At 41.3% G+C, this 22166-nt stretch overlaps 1 protein-coding gene across 3 annotated transcripts in view; it reads left to right on the forward strand.

Annotated features, from left to right (window-relative positions):
- afap1l2 (actin filament associated protein 1 like 2) overlaps positions 1 to 18507 on the forward strand; it is a 228315-nt gene extending 209808 nt beyond the window's left edge. For all 3 annotated transcript variants that reach the window (XM_087998866.1, XM_087998864.1, XM_087998865.1), the window contains 5 exons: positions 1222 to 1399; positions 2656 to 2820; positions 16012 to 16205; positions 17050 to 17172; positions 17267 to 18507. In XM_087998866.1, coding sequence (XP_087854992.1) covers positions 1222 to 1399; positions 2656 to 2820; positions 16012 to 16205; positions 17050 to 17172; positions 17267 to 17293 — 687 coding nt within the window. In that variant the 3' untranslated portion in view covers positions 17294 to 18507. The remainder of the gene's footprint in view (positions 1 to 1221; positions 1400 to 2655; positions 2821 to 16011; positions 16206 to 17049; positions 17173 to 17266) is intronic.
- The last annotated feature ends 3659 nt before the right edge of the window (positions 18508 to 22166 follow it).

Consider the following 22166-nt stretch of genomic DNA (forward strand, 5'->3'; position numbering starts at 1 on the left):
GTTGTAATTGTACCCACCTCTGCCACTTCCTCAGGCAGTTCACTCCATATATGCACCACCCTCTGTTTGTAAAAGTTGCCTTTCAGGTCCCTTTTTCATCTTTCCCCTCTCACCTTAAATCTATGCCGTCTAGTTTTGGACTCCCCTACCCAAAAAAAACCTTGTCTATTCCTCTTATCTATGCCTGCCATGATCATATGAACCTCTATGAGGTACCCCTCAACCTCTGATGCTTCAGGGCAAATGTCCCAGTCTCTCCTTATAATTTGAATCCTCCAGTCCTGGTAACATCCTTGTGAATCTCTTCTACACCCTTTCCAGTTTAATAACATTCTTCCGATAGCAGGATGACCAGAACTGTATGCAAAACTCCAAAAGTGGCCTCACCAATGTTTAGCCACAACGTGATGTCCTAACTCCTATACTCAGTGCTCTGACCAATGAAGGCAAGCATGCCAAATGCCTTCTTCATCACCTTGTCTACCTGTGGCACCACTTTCAAGGAGCTATATACCTGAACCCCCAGGTCTCTCTGTTTGACAACACTCCCCAGGGCCTACCTTAACTGTCCCAGTTCTGTCCTGGTGTGTTTTACCAAAATGCAACATCTTTCATTTATCTAAATTCAACTCCATCTGCCACTCCTTGACCCATTAGCCCAGCTGATCAAAATCCTATTGTAATCTTAGATAACCTTCTTCGCTGTCTGCTCTACCACCAATTTTGGTATCATCCACAGCCTTACTAACTATGCCTCCTATATTCTCATCCAATTTGTTTATTTAAATGAAGAACAACAGTAGACCCAGCACCGATCCTTGTAGAATACTGCTGGTCACAGGCTTCCAGTCTAACCAACAACTCTCTACCACCACTCTCTGTCTCTTATCATCAAGTCAATTTTATATTCAATTAGCTAGCTCTCCCTGGATCCAATGTGATCTAACCTTATTTAGCAGTCTACTATGTAGAACTTGTTGAAGACCTTGCTAAAGTCCATGTGGACCATGACTACTGCTCTGCCCTCATTTGTCTGCTTGGTCACATCCTCAAAAAGCACTCAATCAAGTTTGTGAGACAGGATTTCCCACACATAAAACCATGCTCACTATCCCTAATCAGTCCTTGCCTCTCCAAATGCATGCAGGTCCTGTCTCTCAGAATCCCCTCCAACAACGTAGGTGATAATAAGCTGAACTTTACTTGTTTTCTGGCACTCAGATATCCCAAGTGAAAGCAGAGTTTGAAGAAAAGTCCTCAAAGGCTGGCAGCAAGCCTTCAAATAGTCAGAAAGTGGTGATGCCTTGGGCTGATCAGAATAAGAATGGCACACCAGCAAGTAATCCACAAGTGAAGACAGTGACGGAGTGCATTGAAAAGCAGAAGCTGAGTGCAACAGGTGAACCATGGATCTCACTCTTACAGCGAAACTGATGTCTTTAAAAAATTCCCATTTGAATCTGTTTGCTCTTAACATCCACAATGTAGAAAACCATTTCCATATATTTCCAACACTCCACAGCAGTCCAGCTCAGAACTGATCTCACCAGAATTTATGTAGGACTGAGCTAAAAAGCTATTTCTTCACTTAGGATTTAAATTTGTTAATTTTGAAACTCTGTATCCCAAAGAGCTATACATAATCAGGCATTGAGTATACTCAAAATGGAAGTTGATAGACCAATAGACTTTTTAAGGGAATCCAGGGATGTGGAGAGCAACTGGCAAAGTGCTATTGAGGTATAAGATAAGCCATGGATTAACTGAATGGTGGAGTAGGTTCAATATAACCCAGCTCCTATTTTTTTCTCTAATTCAATCTGCTTATGCACTGTTACCTGAAAAGTCAATCATCCACTAATGAGGCAGGATCTCTGTATAGTGTTTCCTGCATATCCCTACAGTAGCAAAATGACCAACCTCTTTATGACAGTATTGGCAAGCAGGGGCTAGCATTCAGTTCCACCAAGGCGCCTCCCCAGGTCACAGAGTGACAGCAGGATTTGACACCGAGACATTAGGAGGAGAGCGGTGCCAGGTTCGGATAAGCAGCAACCCAGAATATAAATGTGCAGCCTGGATGAGCACTACTGCTCCCAGTTCCATGGAAATTAAAGTAAAAAAGCTTCAAACTTAGTTTTTAGATGGGAGTCTCCATTGATCCCTTGAAGTCTTGCTGACTTGATGCTGGGCATCTAAAGGTGCCAGGAATATTGCAAACAGTGCCCGTTCATTACCCAAAATGGCAAGGGGATTGATAGAGGAGATTTACACTTGCAATGGGGTTAATGTGAGCTGCAACAGGTAGCTCTCTTCTATATGTATCTGAACAGTCTTAAAATGTGTTTATTTGTCATGTGTGCTTCATTGCAATTTAGCTGCAAGCATTTCTTACTGGGATTCTCACATTAACCTGTCGACAGTGATCTGTGACAATTACTTGTGATGCCATTAAAAACTGTTCCAATAGGAGATTCCCAACCTTATTTTTGCACTTCAGTCATGTCAGAATGTAATAATGCCACGTCTTGCTCTGGAACTTTCTGATCTCCAGCTCGAACAGTTCCGACAGCTGGCTTGACTTGCATTGATGAATTCTTTCTGATAATCTGCAGTAAGCTTTATGCTAAGACTTTGCTCTTAAATCTATCCCAGTATCAATTGAAACCAAATTTGGGAAGAATCGAACGGAGGCCGATCTAAAAAAATTCATTGAAGAGAAAGAGAAACTGGAGAAAGAAAAGGAGCAGCTTCGAAATGAGCTGATGCAGCTAAAGAAACAGAAGAGGGAGGTGAAGGATGCAATGGCAGCTTGTAAAGGTAGATGTGACGATGTGGACAAAAGGAATGTGGAAATAAGTGCATGCACAGTGTACGTCTATGCAAATTTATCAAGATAACATAATATCCATGTGAATTATTTCTGTTCATCACAGTATAAGACGACGGTCAAATTCATAATGGACTAGTTAGCTAAAATTGGACAAATTAATATGCTGAAGTAATGGCCAAATTGGCCATTTTTTTTAACCATGGAAACAGAACAACTATGCTTTTAAAAGGAAGCTAAATGTCCACTTGATCAAAATGTAAATGCAGAGCTTGTGAAATAGAGCTGAGAATGGGACTGCTTGACTGTTCAACTGAGAGCTGGTAAGCATTCATTGCATTGAATGGTCTCCTTCTGTGCCATAATGGTTCTATTCCTGGAGGAATAATGGTAGTAGTAGATTTACTGAATGGATTTCCTTTGTGCTTGACACTTGCATATTTATTGCAATTGCCCATCAATAAATTGGGTGTCTTCAGTGTTCTACATATAGGCCTTAAGTCTTCAATTTCTCAAGGAAATAAGGGGTGCTTTTATTATTTGAGATCAAACCTTCTCTTTATTTTTGTTTATGTCCTTAAATCATTCTGGATATCACAGTTGCCAGCAAATAAGAGCTGCACAAATACAGCCAAGTGCCGACTTTGCTGCCAGTTCCCCCGTGAGGCCATAGGAATCAACGAGGATTCCATTTGATGTTTTTCTATAGTAGCAGGGATGAGATTATCAATGCAATGAGATGGCAAAGCCCATTGCCCAACTTGGACAACATAGTTAAGACATGTCTCTATTCTCAAAATTACCTTTTACAATACATTTTTATTGAATATTTTAGATATAGAAACATATCATAAGGAGGTTTAGTTGAGGCAATCTAATCTATCCTTTGGGGTGATATAAAAAACCTTAATTGCCAGTTCCAAAACATACAGCCTTTCATTGCCAAGAAACTACTATGAAGTCTTTAAGCTTAAAGTAATATTGTCTTTCCATCATTGATCCTACGGTTCTTAGCAGCATGGGAACAGGACTGTGTTGTACCATTTGTTCACCATGATACCTTTCTATATTTTAATCCCAAAGACTGCTTTTTTGCCATGGATTTGTCAATACCATGCCTCCCACACGGCAGCACCATTGGTGTAATAAAATATGCCAAGGCACTTTACAAGGGCATTACAAAACCCAATACAGTACTAAGCCACAAGAGGAGATATGAAGAGAAATGACCAAAATATGTAAATTTGAAGGAATACCTTAATAGAGGAAAGTAAGGCAGTTAGGCAGAGAGCTCCAGCACACAAACATGCTGGCATTATGTTTTGATCTGATTGAAATATCTGATTCTGTTCGCCGAGCTGGAAGTTTTTGTTGCAAACGTTTCGTCCCCTGGCTAGGCGACATCATCAGTGCTTGGGAGCCTCCTGCGAAGCGCTTCTTTGATGTTTCCTCTAGTGTTTATAGTGGTCTGTCCCTGCCGCTTCCGGTTGTCAGTTTCAGCTGTCCGCTGCAGTGGTTGGTATATTGGGTCCAGGTCGATGTGTTTGTTGATGGAGTTTGTGGATGAATGCCATGCCTCTAGGAATTCCCTGGCTGTTCTCTGTCTGGCTTGCCCTATGATAGCAGTGTTGTCCCAGTCGAATTCATGTTGCTTGTTGTCTGCGTGTGTGGCTATTAAGGATAGCTGGTCGTGTCGTTTCGTGGCTAGTTGATGTTCATGTATGCGGATTGTTAGCTGTCTTCCTGTTTGTCCTATATAGTGTTTTGTGCAGTCCTTGCATGGTATTTTGTACACTACATTAGTTTTGCTCATGTTGGGTATCGGGTCCTTCGTTCTGGTGAGTTGTTGTCTGAGCGTGGCTGTTGGTTTGTGTGCCGTTATGAGTCCTAGGGGTCGCAGTAGTCTGGCTGTCAGTTCCGAGATGCTCCTGATGTATGGTAGTATGGCTAGTCTTTTTGGTTGTGGTATGTCCTCGTTCCGTGGTCTTTCTCTTAGGCATCTGTTGATGAAGTTGCGCGGGTATCCGTTTTTGGCGAATACCTTATATAGGTGTTTCTCTTCTTCTTTTTGCAGTTCTGGTGTACTGCAGTGTGTTGTGGCCCTTTTGAATAGTGTCCTGATATAGCTTCGTTTGTGTGTGTTGGGGTGGTTACTTTCATAGTTTAGGACTTGGTCTGTGTGTGTGGCTTTCCTGTATACCCTTGTAGTGAATTCTCCGTTCGGTGTTCTCTGTACCATCACGTCTAGGAATGGGAGTTGGCTATCCTTTTCTTCTTCTCTCGTGAATCGGATTCCTGTGAGTGTGGCGTTAATGATCCGGTGTGTTTTTTCTATTTCCGTGTTTTTAATGATTACAAACGTGTCATCGACATATCTGACCCAGAGTTTGGGTTGAATTTGTGGTAGGACTGTTTGTTCTAACCTTTGCATAACTGCCTCTGCTATGAGTCCCGAGATTGGTGATCCCAAGGGTGTTCCGTTGATTTGTTCGTATATCTGGTTGTTGAATATGAAGTGTGTTGTGAGGCACAAGTCCAGTAGTTTAAGTATGCCGTCTTTGTTGATAGGTTCAGCGTCCTGTTTTCTGTTCTGTATGTCCAGTAGGTTGGCTATTGTTTCTCTGGCTAGGGTTTTGTCAATCGAAGTGAACAGTGCCGTCACGTCGAATGATATCATGGTTTCTTCTTTGTCTATGTGTATATTTCTGATGATGTCCAAGAATTCCTGTGTTGATTGTATAGAGTGTTTGGATCCGCTGACCAGGTGTTTCAGTTTCTGTTGTAGTTCTTTGGCCAGTTTGTGTGATGGTGTCCCTGGTAGTGATACTATGGGTCTGAGTGGGATGTCTGGTTTGTGTACTTTAGGTAATCCATAGAATCTGGGGGTGTTGTTGCTTTCCGGTTTCATTCTTTGTAGGTCAGCTCTGGTTATCTGTCCGTTTTTTTTGTAGATTCCTTAGTGTGTTATTTATCCTATTGGTGAGTTGTGGTGTGGGGTCAAACTCCCTCTTTTGGTAGGTGTTGGTATCTTCAAGTAGTTGTTGTGCTTTTTGGATGTAATCAGATTTATCTAGGATTACCTATTACCTATGATAACAAGGAAAAGACAAACACATAACCTCAACACCAAGGAGAGGGAAGCACTGAAATCACTAAGAAACGATAAGAACATAATCATACTACCAGCAGATAAAGGCAGAATGACGGTCATCCTAGATAAATCAGATTACATCCAAAAAGCACAACAACTACTTGCAGATATCAACACCTACCAAATGAAGGAATTTGACCCCACACCACAACTCACCAATAGGATAAATAACACACTAAGGAATCTACAAAAAAACGGACAGATAACCAGAGCTGACCTACAAAGAATGAAACCGGAAAGCAACAACACCCCCAGATTCTATGGATTACCTAAAGTACACAAACCAGACATCCCACTCAGACCCATAGTATCACTACCAGGGACACCATCATACAAACTGGCCAAAGAACTACAACAGAAACTGAAACACCTGGTCAGCGGATCCAAACACTCTATACAATCAACACAGGAATTCTTGGACATCATCAGAAATATACACATAGACAAAGAAGAAACCATGATATCATTCAACGTGACGGCACTGTTCACTTCGATTGACAAAACCCTAGCCAGAGAAACAATAGCCAACCTACTGGACATACAGAACAGAAAACAGGACGCTGAACCTATCAACAAAGACGGCATACTTAAACTACTGGACTTGTGCCTCACAACACACTTCATATTCAACAACCAGATATATGAACAAATCAACGGAACACCCATGGGATCACCAACCTCGGGACTCATAGCAGAGGCAGTTATGCAAAGGTTAGAACAAACAGTTCTACCACAAATTCAACCCAAACTCTGGGTCAGATATGGCGATGACACGTTTGTAATCATTAAAAACACGGAAATAGAAAAAACACACCGGATCATTAGCGCCACACTCACAGGAATCCGATTCACGAGAGAAGAAGAAAAGGATAGCCAACTCCCATTCCTAGACGTGATGGTACAGAGAACACCGAACGGAGAATTCACTACAAGGGTATACAGGAAAGCCACACACACAGACCAAGTCCTAAACTATGAAAGTAACCACCCCAACACACACAAACAAAGCTGCATCAGGACACTATTCAAAAGGGCCACAACACACTGCAGTACACCAGAACTGCAAAAAGAAGAAGAGGAACACCTATACAAGGTATTCGCCAAAAACGGATACCCGCGCAACTTCATCAACAGATGCCTAAGAGAAAGACCACGGAACGAGGACATACCACAACCAAAAAGACTAGCCTTACTACCATACATCAGGAGCATCTCGGAACTGACAGCCAGACTACTGCGACCCCTAGGACTCATAACGGCACACAAACCAACAGCCACGCTCAGACAACTCACCAGAACGAAGGACCCGATACCCAACATGAGCAAAACTAATGTAGTGTACAAAATACCATGCAAGGACTGCTCAAAACACTATATAGGACAAACAGGAAGACAGCTAACAATCCGCATACATGAACATCAACTAGCCACGAAACGACACGACCAGCTATCCTTAGTAGCCACACACGCAGACAACAAGCAACATGAATTCGACTGGGACAACACTACTATCATAGTGCAAACCAGACAGAGAACAGCCAGGGAATTCCTAGAGGCATGGCATTCATCCACAAACTCCATCAACAAACACATCGACCTGGACCCAATATACCAACCACTAGAGCGGACAGCTGAAACTGACAACCGGAAACGGCAGGGACAGACCACTATAAACACCGGAGGAAACATCAAAGAAGCGCTTTGCAGGAGGCTCCCAAGCACTGATGATGTTGCCTAGCCAGGGGACAAAACGTTTGCAACAAAAACTTCCAGCTCGGCGAACAGAACCACAGCAACGAGCACCCGAGCTACAAATCTTCGCACAAACTTTGAAATATCTGAATTAGTTCTCCATGTTTGAACTTCTGGGCCATTACATTCCATATTCTCAGAACCTTTGGCCAGGATTTGGTGTTCTGTGTAGTAAATGTGGAGCAGGTAACTTAAGGGGTGATTAACCTCTGCCCGCTCTCCCCACAACAAAAAAGGCCACCCAATTATGTACCGTTTAGGTCATTGAGTGCTGTCTGACAAACGTCATGTCCAATCTGAACCCCGCCACTTACGTCAAATCTGCCTGAGACTGTTGGCCAATCAGAAGCCAGAAATCCAGGGACTGCCACTGAAGGCCCACACTGTGTAACCATGACGAGCTGCACTGGTGTGTAGGCATCTGTTTTGTGGGGAGGAATTGGAGTTGGGGGCCACTGGCATTATGGACTTCAGAGACAAGGGTAGAAATGGGGTCTGTCGATGAGCATATCCCCTTCCCCCACATTGCAGTGAATGGAGTTCACGCCCTAACACGGCTGGTTGCCTATGTTTTCCTGTTGGGAATGCAGTCACTTTTTACAGCAGCCAAGATAACAGGTCCATGAGCCAGTGGCACATTGAGGCCCTGAGATGACCATGAATTGACCACTTTAAGGGCCTTAACTGGTGGCAAGTTGCGAAGGTCATCCATGGAACATCGCACCCAGAACTTCATTGCTGAGGGAGCAGGAAGGTGCTAGTGTTCTTCGAGGACCAACCTACCCAGATATTTGCCCTTCATCACCACCCGACAGGAGTAGAATATCATGCCCTTTCAATGAGTAATGCCAAATCTACTTGTCCTGCGTTCCCTTGGCTATAGTGTCAGTTCACTTTGCATTATGCCAGGCATCTCAATCAAACCACTGTAGCCCCTTCAACACTGGTGATTGTAACTCAGGTATACCCAATTGTAAGTCATGTTCCTTCATCCCAGCTATCATCCTGATGAATCATTAAACATTCCCCGAAAACAGTATGTTCTTCCAAAGGAGTAAAACTATCATGATACAGAAACATAATCAGTGAATACATATTATTCCCAACCAAGTGGCCAACTTGGATATCAGAGTGAGTTGGCTGTACAGCGGTACATTGCTTTAAATTAAACTAGGAGAGCTGAGAGTCACATGGAGACAAATGACTTTTTGCTTCTGAGCTGCAGTTTATTATGCATGCCAACAAATATAAAAAGAGTCCAATGCTTGAAAAGAAGGGATGATATTTATAGAGTTCTGGCTGTGGTAGTTTTCTGAAGCTAGACTGCAAAAGAAAACAGCAATTACCCTGAGCTTCAGGCTATTTTCTTTACAATGAAGTTTCAGGAACTTTTTTTTAATGTAGAATTTATGGAGACACATTTGTTTAAAGTAAATATTAGCAAAGGATGAGATTAAGGACCATGGCACATGAGTTATGATTTTCTGAATCAGAAAGAGTGCGCAAATCTATAAATTAATTCCAGCTGCTGTAAAGACACACATTTTGCTTTTTAACAGCAGGCAACTTCAATTACAAAGAGCCTTATCTGAAGCAGTACATTTATCAAGAGATTATCCATTTACTGTGCCCACAAGATCAATGCTAATTCTGATATTAAACTATTTTAGTCTCCTCCTTAAAGGCTAAAGCCTATAGATGACTGTTTTTGTTCTGCTTGTTCATTGGATGTGGACCTTGCTGGCTGGGTCAGCAGTTATTCCTGATGAAGGGCTTTTGCCCGAAATGTTGATTTTTCTGCTGCTCGGTTGCTGCCTGACCTGCTGTGCTTTTCGAGCACCACTCTAATCTAGACTCTGGTTTCCAGCATCTGCAGTCCTCATTTTGCCCAGCATGTATTGCCCATCCCTGATTGCCTTGGGGAAGATGATGAGCTACCTTCTTGGACCACTATGCTAAGGGCTTGTGCTGTCAGGGAGGGAGTACCAGGATTTTTATGCAACTTAAGGATAAAGTTCCAAGTCAAGAAGGTGTGAGGTTTGGAGGGGCACCCTTAAGTGGTAACAGTCACAGGTTTGGAAGTTTCTGTTGAAGGAGCCTTGGTGAGATGTTTCAGTGAAACTTGTAGATGGTACACACTGTTGCCATTGTACATCAGTAGTGAACATAGAACAGTACAGCACAGAACAGGTCCTTCAGCCCACGATGTTGTGCCGACCATTAATCCTCATGTATGCACTCTCAAATTTCTGTGACCATATGCATGTCCAGCCGTCTCTTAAATGTCCCCAATGACCTTGCTTCCACAATTGCTGCTGGCAACGCATTCCATGCTCTCACAACTCTCTGTGTAAAGAACCTGCCTCTGACATCCCCTCTATACTTTCCTCCAACCAGCTTAAAACTATGACCCCTCATGTTAGCCATTTCTGCCCTGGGAAATAGTCTCTGGCTATCGACTCTATCTATGCCTCTCATTATCTTGTATACCTCAGTTAGGTCCCCTCTCCTCCTCCTTTTCTTCAATGAAAAAAGTCCGAGCTCAGTCAACCTCTCCTCATAAGATAAGCCCTCCAGTCCAGGTAGCATCCTGGTAAACCTCCTCTGAACCCTCTCCAAAGCATCCACATCTTTCCTATAATAGGGCGACCAGAACTGGACGTAGTATTCCAAGTGCGGTCTAACCAAAGTTTTATAGAGCTGCAACAAGATCTCACGACTCATAAAGTCAATCCCCCTGTTAATGAAAGCCAAAACACCATATGCTTTCTTAACAACCCTGTCCACTTGGGTGGCCATTTTAAGGGATCTATGTACCTGCACACCAAAATCCCTCTGTTCCGCCACACTGCCAAGAATCCTATCCTTAATCCTGTACTCAGCTTTCAAATTTGATCTTCTAAAATGCATCACCTCGCATTTATCCAGGTTGAACTCCATCTGCCACCTCTCAGCCCATCTCTGCATCCTGTCAATGTCCCGCTGCAGCCTACAACAATCCTCTATACTGTCAACGATACCACCAACCTTTGTGACATCTGCAAACTTGCTGATCCATCCTTCAATCCTCTCATCCAAGTCATTAATAAAAACTACAAACAATAGAGGCCCAAGCACAGAGCCCTGTGGAACACCACTCACCACTGACTTCCAGGCAGAATATTTTCCTTCTACTACCACTCGCTGTCTTCTGTTGGCCAGCCAATTCTGTATCCAGATAGCTACGTTCCCCTGTATCCCATTCTTCCTGACCTTCTGAATGAGCCTACCATGGGGAACCTTATCAAATGCCTTGCTGAAGTCCATATACACCACATCCACAGCTTGACCCTCATCAACTTTTCTAGTCACATCCTCAAAGAACTCGATAAGGTTTGTGAGACATGACCTGTCCCTCACAAAGCCGTGTTGACTGCATTTAATCAAGCCATGCTCTTCCAGATGGTCATAAATCCTATCCCTCAGAATCCTTTCTAACACCTTGCAGATGACAGACTTGAGACTTACTAGTCTGTAATTGCCGGGGATTTCCCTATTTCCTTTCTTGAAGAGAGGAATTACATTTGCCTCTCTCCAGTTCTCAGGTACGACTCCAGTGGAGAGCAAGGACGCAAAGATCTTCGCAAGTGGCGAAGCAATTGCATTTCTCGTTTCCCAAAGCAGCCGAGGACAAATCTGGTCTGGGCCTGACGACTTGTCAATCTTAATGTTTGACAAAATTTTCAGCACATCAGCTTCCTCTATCTCTATCCATTCCAGCATGCACACCTGCTCTTCAAAGGTTTCATTCAAGTTCGTTTCTTTCGTAAAGACAGAAGCAAAAAACTCATTTAGGGCTTCCTCTACCTCCTCAGGCTCCACACACAAATTCCCTATGCTATCCCTAATCGGCCCTACTCTTTCTTTGACCATTCTCTTATTCCTCTATACTGAATTTTGAAGATGGTGAATGTAGTGCCAATCGAGCAGGCTGCTTTATCCTGAATTGATGTGGCACAACTTGAATGTTTTTAGAGCTGTAGTTTGCCAGGCAAGTGGAGAATATTCCATCAGACTCTGACTTTGTACCTTGGGAATGGTTGTGCAGACTTTGAGGAGACAGGTGGTGAGTTACTTCCTGCAGGATTCAAAGCCCCTTGTCTTGTTATTGTAGCCACAATGCTTCTATGGTCCATTTCAGTTTATGGTCAGTAGTAACCTATAGAATGTCATTAGTAGGTGATCCTGTCATGGTAACTCTTTTGAATATCGAGTGATGGTGATTGGATTTTCGCTGATTGGAGTTGATAATTGCCTGGTACCATTGTGGCGTGAATGATATTTGCCACTTAGCAGCTCAAGGCTTGATTTTTGTCCAGTTTTTGCTGTATATGAACACTGGGCTTCTTCAGTATCAGTGCAATTGTGAATGGTGTTGAGCATTGTGCAATCATTAGCAAATATCTCCACCTTAAGATGACGGGAAGATCATTGATAAAGTAGCCAATGGTGTTTGGGCCTAGGTCGCCACCCTGAGGAACTCTTGCAGGGATTTCCAAGGAATGACATGACCTCTGACAATCCGAAATATTTTCCTTTGTGTCAGGTATGTCTCTAACTGGTGGAGAGTATTCCCCCAGATTCCCATGACTCAATTTTTGCTTTTGCTCCTTGATAGCACACTTGGCCAAATGAGCCTTGGTGTCAAGGATGGTCATTCTCACCTCACATCTGGAAGTTAGTTCTTTTGCCTGTTTTAGACAAAGCTATAAGATTAGGAGCTGAGAAGCCCTGGCTAAACCCAAACAGTGTGTCAGTGAGCAGGTTATTGCTGAGCAAGTACCAATTGATAACACTGTCGACCATCCCTTGCTGATGAATGAGAGGAGGTTGATTGGCTGGGTTGGATTTGTGTTGCTCTTTTTGAAGACTGGTATCTATCCATAATTTTTGGCTACCCACGTTGTCAAGTACAGGCCAGTGTTGTAACTGTACTTAGAAGAGCTTGGCTAGGGGAGCAGCAAGTTCTGGAGCACAAGTCTTCAGTCCTGTTGCTGGAATGTTATAACCTTGAAGTATCCAGTGCCTGCAGCTGTTTTTTGATATTACATGGAGTGAACTGAATTGCTGAAGACTGACATCTGTGATGGTGGAAGGAGGCTGAGTGGATCATCCACTCAGCACTTCTGGATGTAGTAACTTCAGTCTAGTCTTTTGCACTGATGTGCCGGTCTTCTCCATCATTGAGGATGGGAATATTTGTGGAACCTCTTCCTCCTGTTATTTGCTTAATTGCTCACCACGCTTCACGGCAGGACTACAGAGCTTAGCCCTGCTGCACTTAATGTTAGGCATTCAGGTAGCCTTGTGTTATACCGGACTGACACCTCATTTTCAGGCAGACCAGTACTGCTCCTGGCATGCCCTACTGCACTCTTAATTGAATCAAGTTTGAACCCAGCTTGATGGTAATGGTAGAGTGGGGTAATGCCAGATCATGAGCTTGCAGATTGTGATTGATTACAGTTCTACTGCTGCTGATGGCCCACAGCATCTCATAGATGCAGAGTTTTGATCTTTTAGGTCTGATTGAAATCTATTCCATTTAGAATAATGGTAGTGTCACACAACACTATGGAGAATATCCTCCATGTAAAATTAGGACTTGGTCTCCCAAAAGTGGCAGCTCCTACCGATTTTGTCATGGACAGGTGCATCTGTGGCATGAGAATGAAGTGACCATTTCATTTTCCCTGTTGTTGGTTTCCTCATTACCTGCCGAAGACCCAGACTACCAGCTCTGTCCTTTAGACTTATCCAACTCAATCAGTAGGAGTGTTACTGAGCCACTCTTGGTGATGGACATTGAAATGCCAAAACAAGGGTACATTCTGTGTCATTGTCCCCTCGGCACATGGTATTCACCACAGGAGGTGGTAATCAGCAGGACGTTTCCTTGCCTGTGTTTGACCTTATGCCATCAAACTTTTAGAGGTCCAGAATTGATATTGGGGACTTTCAGGTATTCTCCCTCCCAACTGTATAACCAATGTACTGCCCCCTCTTCTGGATCTGTCCTGCCATTGGAACAGGACATACCCATGGATGGGGATGTGATGGTGATGTCTACTTTGGCTGTAAGGTTTGACCCTCTGAGTAGGGTTATGTTAGACTGTTGCTTGATGAGTCCATGGGACAGTTCTTCCAAAAGCAAAGTGATGGTTCTGAAACAATCAGGTAAGTTCATGTGACTTTCCTTTGTATGCGACTTCAATGAAACAATTAATCTGCTCACTTTAATTCTGACACTGTTAAATGCATGAATACTCTGATTGGGGTCTGCATGTCCTTGATAGAAAAGAGCTGGAAACTATGCCATTATAAACTATTAAACGTCGATGCTTTTTGCACCAGCTTGCTTTAGGTGGATTGCTTTAGGACTTCAGAAGCTTTCATTTTAGACATATGTGGCAGTAATAATGAGCATAATAGCTATTAACCCCATTATATTATACTAAATGGCCAATATCTGTAATGACTAATGGAAAATAATTGAAATTGGGAATTATCTTACAGGGACACAGTTCAGTCTCTCCTTTGACCCTGACTGACTGCTGAGCAGAATATGCTTTTGAATAGAAAAGGGTAGATCCTGCCATTATTTTGTCTTTTTCCATTCCATCTCTCCTTCTGCCCAGATTCAAACATTCCATCACAGTGGTGTTTGATTCTGGTTCAGTTTAGATTACTTTTACAGTGTGGAAACAGGCCCTTCGGCCCAACAAGTCCACATCGACCCGCTGAAGCGCAAACCACCCATACCCCTACATTTACCCCTTACCTAACACTACGGACAATTTAGCATGGCCAATTCACCTGACCTGCACATCTTTGGACTGTGGGAGGAAACCGGAGCACCCGAAGGAAACCCACACAGTCAGTCGCCTGAGGCGGGAATTGAACCCGGGTCTCTGGCGCTGTGAGGCAGCAGTGCTAACCACTGTGCCACCGTGCCACCCAGTTCTATGATTTTTGTTGCTTTTTTCCTTCAATTCCAAATTACCTCTTCAATATTCCTCTTTTCAACAGTTTCAGATTGTTTGCCATGACTTTGGGATTGGAAATTTCTGTTTTGCAGTTTACCTTTTTTTAACCTACTTTTCCAATCATCTGCACAGCCCTGGAGCAAGTGAGACTTGAACCAGACCACCCAGTCCAGGGGTGTGGATGCTACCACTGGGACACAAGAGACCTTTCATTTACCTGTTTGCTTTTTGTTGGGAGCAGGTGGGACTTGAACCTGGGCCTCTAAGTTCAGGAGTACAGAAACTATCACTGTACTACAAGAGGACCATGAGTCTGCTTTCCTTTTTTTTTGGCCTGAAAGTACATTGTTTTAATTCTATGGCCAAATAGTGCCCTTTATTTATTTTTTTCCAAATTACCTGTGGTAATGTATATATTTTATATATTGTGAGACAGAAAGAAAAGACATTGTTGTCAATAGACTTTATTATGTATATTTTCCACCATCAGGAAAACGCTCCTGTGGCCAAAGTTTACCTTTTTTTCTGCAACTTATTTGATTGACCACATCTGAGAATTGTTCTCAAGATCATTAGGTCCATCTTGTCTGTGTCCAGCCCTTTGATAGGGCTCCCTATTGCAGCTCCCCAACTCTTTACCCAAAGCCCAGCAAACTGTCTCCTTTTCAATTATATATCAAATTCCCTTTTAACAAGTAACCATTGAATTCTCCCTCCACCCTTTCACACGAGTCATTCTGTATCGTAACAATTCATTGTGTAAGATAAATTCTTCAAAATCTTATCTCCTATCTTCATCTTAATAACTTTGTTTTGCCCTGTCCTATAGGTGTTTGTATGCCAAGTATTGCACGCTTCTCAATAATAAAGATGATGTATTGTACTACATTGTACTATAATATAGTCTTATCCATTGGTAATGAATGATGTTTTTCAAGGTTCTAACTGAAAATATTATATTGATACCATGCCACTGTGCAATGAGAAGTTGAACTGCTTTTCAAGAACAGGGTAGTTTTACCATTGTCCTGTACCATCCCTCAACTAACTTTCTCCAAGCATCACATTATCTGGATGTTACTGCCTAAGTTGCTGTGTTCACGTCAACTGCTACATTTTATGTGTGACAGTGGTGACTAGTTCAGAAGTAATTCACTGGCTGTGAAAAACTGAAGGCCACAAAATGCACTGTTTAACTGCAAGCTTTACGCAACTTAAGCAGACTAATAATTTTGTTTTGGTAAATTCTTCAGATAAGCAAGTACTTTGCAGTCAGGAGGAAAGGCTGCGACAGATTGAGGAAGAATGGAAATCAAAGGAAAATAACAGGGTCGACCTGGAGCTCAAACTGGTAACAGTGAAGGAGAACCTGAAGAAAGCTGAGTTGGGGCCAGTGACACTGGGAACAACTGTGGATGCCAGTCATTTCGACAATTTAAGCACAAATGTAATCAACCTGTTAATAACAACCTATTGGTATTGACAGTTTCTTTTCCATTAGAACTAATTAATTATAAGAAGTTGTTGCTACACTGTGGCATGCAACTTCTATTCTTGTACAGTTATCTATACTTTCACCATTTTAGGAGGTTATTTGTCAACCATTGTACTGCAGTTTGAAATAAAATTTCAGGCCGGTGATATTTAAGAGCAGCTGCTGTTTCTGTACTTGTAGCTTCACCAAGCCAGTCAGCATTTTCAAACAATGCTCAGCGTCTCTCCAGGATCCAAGCCCTGGCGCTGCTTCAAGGGACTGAATGTTACTGCACTATGCAGGTTCTTGCAAGATCAGTAATTCTACCCAGAGATTGCAGTGTCATCTAATGCCTTCTATCTTTAGGAACTGGGAAAGGTGAAGGGAGTGGCTGCAGGTCATGGGTTAGAGAAAGAAAGTGCAACATTAAATTGAGGGGAAACAGGGCAGGAAAGCAATTTGATTTGAGAATGGGATGGTGATCAATATGCCAAATTTGAATTGAGGAGAGAGTGGGATTGGGAACTGGGATTGAGGAAGCATTGTGGCAGGTGAGAACCTTTTTCAAGAAACTGACGCTCAGCTTTTGTGGATCTTTAGCAGATTGTGTTTCTCATTTGTAAAATCCCAGAGGAAAGGAATGTAAGAATACAAACATTTCACACACAGAAGAAGCAGTGAATGCAGTGAACTCTACCAGTTTCAACTACCCGGGAAATGTAATTTTGTTTTCAGTGAGTGAGAGCAAAATGTAACAAAGTCATAAAATGCAGGTCTCTTCATAAAATGTAATCATAAATCTTGTTGTTTTCTTTAGAATAAGCCTTCTAATCTTAATAACAGTCCTGATAGCTCACCTGTGAACTCTGCAGCAGCCTTAAAGAATAGACCATTATCTATTGTGCAGTCTGGAAAGGGGACTGTGTTACAAAAAGCAAAGGTATGAATCCAAGTAATTAAAACACACTGAATATCTCAAGGTTTCAAATGATTCAAACACTACAATTTCTAACTGTTACTAATTTGTTTTTCAGGAATGGGAGAAGAAAGCTACCAGCTAGAAAATATTTTGAATGATTTGGACATTAATATTAAGAACTGTAGCCTTTGGAACTGAAAGATACTTTTCTTCATCTATTCTTGGGAGGCAGATATAGAAAGCCACTACTACTTGGCACACTTTTTCATATATGAAAACTTCTACTGCCCCAGTCATCAACAGGAACTCACACACTAATATCATGGGCCATTGCTACAAAGCATCTGAAGTCTTGGAGGTTCTTCATTTCATCATTGAATATTCTATGCTTAAGAAAACTGTTGGTATGACTTCTAGCAAAGTTTAATGTTTAACCAATAAATACTGTCTTAAGTCATTCAGTGCAACAAATGCCTGATTTTCCTTTGGTGCTTACAAGTCCAATGATGTAAGGAATATCTGGCATGCAAGTTAAAATAAGTTAAAATTCCTCTTTATTAAAGTCTATTAGATGATGATGCTATGCGAAAGGAAACAGTTGAGTAATATAAAAGATGGCAACAAGCCCTCCATTCTGTTTCTAAATAATATAATTAATTTAGAGTGGTAAAGATAACTTAAAGATCAAGCTCAGGTTTTAATTTCCATCTGCGTTGACATTCCAGAGTGCCTGCGTGTAATAGCTGAGTCTTCCTGTTCTTACTAGACTGCCTGATACAGCTCTCCAAAGGAACAGAGAAGCCCATCATTGAGAGGTCAGACTGGTCCTGCCTGTGGAAACCCCTCTCATTAAGTGGCTGACAACAAGAGTAGCATTGAAGTTAGTGACAGAGACAATAATTGTCTGTCATCGATCAAACAAAGTACTTTGGTCCTGGCTTGTGGCATCTAAATTGGGTGTAGATGAGAAATTTTCTTTTTACGAAAGCAAAGAGTTCCACAAAAAAAAGCACAGACACCCCAATTGAACAAAACTATGTAAAAATATAATCACGAAAGCTTCTGTTAATCTCTTGTCATCTTTGATACTACCCAGCTGGCTGTATTCCCAGCAACTCAGTCTCATATTAATTCCGTTTATAATCAGAAATTTCTGGCATGCAATCCAGAAATCCCTGATGACGTGGTTTCCTTAAAAAAAAATGTGATTTCTTTATTCCCTCTTTGCAACGTTGTAAATACATATACTTACGTGTGAACAGTTATGAAAGCACATTTGTTATATACCAGTAACAGAAGTATAAAATAAGAATTAGTTATACCAAACTTCTTGAAATAAATAATATTTTCCCCATATTCTAACTCTGCTGTTGGTGTATTTGATTCAGTAAATCATGATTCACATTCATTCAATGTAGATCAATATTTGACAACGCTAGATGAATGATGCAATGAGTACACTTTTTCATTTGCATAATATTTCTTTACCTACTCTATTTATTTACTGGAACTCGTTCAAGCTCAACTCTACAGTTATTGCATTAAGATTTTGTTTAAGAAGCAATGTTTCCTGACAGTTTAAATTGCCATTGAGCTTTGTTAGGCATGGAAATATTATAGCTCTACACATATAAATATTACTTCTTAGAGAGGTGTGTTCACCTTTGTTATTTTATCTTTAATAGATTTATTGAATTTATGTATTTGCGGAGATATGTGTTGAATTTGTATAATGCCTTATCATAGGAGTAGAAATGAAATGCATCTTGACATTGAAATACATAAAGCAATACTACTGTAGATCAAATTTTGGTCAAAGCAATAGGCTTTGAGGAATTATCTTTGAAGGAGGAAAATGAAATGTTAATGGCTTGGGAGGTTTAGAGAGAAATCCAGTGCTGATGAGTAAGGTAATGACAGTACAGCCACTAGTGCTGCTGAGATTAAATTCAAGAATGAATAAAAGAAAGAGCATAGATCACCTGTAGGGTGCTGAATTTGGAAAACATCACTGAACTAGGGAGAGATGATGCCTAGGAGATATTTGAATGCAAATATGAAAATTTAAAAAACGAAGTGCAAATTTCAGTGCCAGTATAGGGCAATGGTTGATGAACAAAAGCAAGTTGATGCGAGGTATAAGACGAGTTTTGAATGAACAGAAGTTTACAGAGTGTGCAGGATGATACGTTGGCCAGCATCCCATTGCAATAACAAAAATAGAAATGGGTGGAAAAACTCATCAGGTCTGATAGCATCTGTGGAGAGAAAGCAAAGTTAACATTCCATGTCCAGTGACGCTTCTTTGGGCTTGCCTCATTCCAGGTCCTTCTGGAAAACGTGACAAGTGAACTGAACGTACATTTCAGTGGGTGATTGTCGTACCTCTCACATCAACGTCTCCTGATTTTAAATTAGCGTTTGCCTTTTTTCAGTAAAGAAATAGATCTCAAAAGGTAGAAAATCCTCCCAATGTGTGGTGTTCTCTGACCACAAACTCAAATTGTTCATTGTTTAATCTCTAAAAACATCTTCCATTTAACAGATTGATGACTTTTCATCAACCATCATTTTTAAGCTTGCAAGAATGCATAATGCTTAAAATAATTAAAGGCAAGTTGTTTTTAAAACCTTTCAAGAAAATAGATCAAAAACATGAGAGCAGCTACCCTCGAGCAGTGCATTAGGAGTTTAGATTTAATTTGGTTCCAAATTTCATTATATGGTAAATTTACAAGCAATAGACATTTGATTATGGGAAGTCCCAGATTCACTTGGAAAATGGAATGCTATTTGGTAAGTTTTGAGCTTGCAATTAGAAGCAGATGCATTCCAGCACTTGTTTGCTCTTCCATTACTGTTTCTCCTGTTTCTTATGTAAACCTTCTTACTGCTGAATTACAATTAACATGGAGAACTGCGGGGGCAGTAGTAACAAGACATTTGATAAATTCTACACTTCCTCACAGTGTAAGCTCCCCTCTACTTTCAGAGGCTGCTTCATTAGCATGTGTGTTTATCATTCAGTGTTGCAACATTCTCAATGCTGCCAGTATCTCCACTATTTAATCATTTTTCATATATTCAAGGTTTTCCTCAAATAGTATTTTAACTGAAAGAGAAATTCCCTGCCAGTCGCTGAGCATTATCATTGGGGCTGTTTCATTTTTCTGTAATCTGCAGCGTTTTCTATAGTTACATGCTTCAGATCTTCGAGTCATAGAATCATGCAGCATGAAAACAGACCCTTCAGCCCAACTTGTCCATCCCGACCAGGTATTCTAAACTGAACTAGTCCCATTTGCCTGCATTTGGTCCATATCCCTCTAAACCTTTCCAACTTGTTGGCACAGGTCACACTAAATAGGAGGTAGACCACAGAGAAGAGGTGATACATGAAGACCTTGAAATTAAGCTGTGGGATAATAACATATGAATTCCTTTGTAAGCTATTTGAGATGAGACATTTAACATTTCAAACAAATTAACATTTCTACTAAGGTGGCAGAGATAGGGTTCAGATGAACATGTCATAATTTTGTAACACAGTAAACAAAAACACACTTTTAAAGCCAAATAATGGGAAATTCAAATCTACTTGAGAATGTGGTTAATGATGATGGATAGATTAGGTGCCCTGCTTTCATGTTTGATTAGCAGTTTCCCAAAGGTTCTGCTGTTGGTAAATCTCTTGATTAGAAATTAGCCAGAAAATCTGGATTGATGATTACAGTCTTGAGAATTTTTTTGGGTTTAGAAGTCAAGAAACAAATATAGAGATAGGGACAAGTTGGACAAATTGGCTCAGTGGTTAGCACTGCTGCCTCACAGCGCCAGGGACTTAAGTTCGATTCCAGACTCAAGCTATTGTCTGTGTGGAGTTTGCACATTCTCCACGTGTCTGCATAGGTTTCCTCTGGGTGCTCTGGTTCCTCCCACAATCCAAAAATGTGCAGATTAGGTGAAGTGACCATACTAAATTACCTGTAGTGTCTAGTAATGTGCAGGCTAGGTGGATTAGCCACTAGTTATGCAGGGTTACTGGGATAGGCTTGGATAGGTCTGGGTGGAATGTTCTTTGAAGTGTCATTGTGGACTCGATGGACTGAATGGCCTGCTTCCAAACTGTTGGGATTCTATGATTCTACGAAGTTTAACAATTTATGAAGAAGCAGTGAATGCATAAGGAACGTTGGATTTGTACAGTGTAAAGATATCACCTTCACTATACTCATATGAATAGGCACAAAGGAAGGAACTATAGTCTAAAATGTGTTGGATACAAGTTAACCAACTGTGATAGTGGCCTGAATTTTGTGGATGATTGTAGAAAGTCATCATCGCTGACCTCGAAGAAAGATACCCACAAAGATCCTGAAATCTCTGTGGCATGCATTTCCTCTTCCCAATGGAGATTTATCACAGGGGTTATTTAATGGATAGGACATCGTGTGCAGCAGCAGTGATGGTAACAAGTACAAACCAATCATCTTTACCCAGCAAACCAGGAAGTTTAAAGCACTGAAAGGCATTCGCTTTCAAATACTGGTCGTTGGTCAGCACAAATTGGCTATAACGCGATTGTCGAATTGTGTTGTTTGGAGTAATGTGAACTTTCTACTGAACAGATATAGCGATTTTCTATTAGTGGTCTTCTACAGTGCGGGTTTCTATAGCGCAGGGTCACAGAGGAACACAACTCGCGTTATAGCAGAACGACCTGTATACATTTTCAGGTAGTCAAATTCATTATGATTTGATGTGGATAGAAACTAAAATAAAAATGAGCAGAATTTTAAAACCGATGCTATAATCATAATAAGTTGCTTTGCAGGGGACCCCCCCCCCCAACACACACAAATTTGTATTACGTGGAGCTTTGAGTTGGTTGAGGAGACCTCTATGCACTTGGCTTTACCTGTAATCGCAATCTGTCAAACTAAACAAGCGAAAAAGTGATGCAGTAAATATGTGAAATATGTATTCATTTTTCAATTTATTCACAGCCTACAATA

This window comes from Chiloscyllium plagiosum, unplaced genomic scaffold (assembly GCF_037043375.1).
Source record: "Chiloscyllium plagiosum isolate Xiang-an unplaced genomic scaffold, Cpla_swu_hap1 HiC_scaffold_22, whole genome shotgun sequence".
NCBI lineage: Eukaryota > Metazoa > Chordata > Chondrichthyes > Orectolobiformes > Hemiscylliidae > Chiloscyllium > Chiloscyllium plagiosum.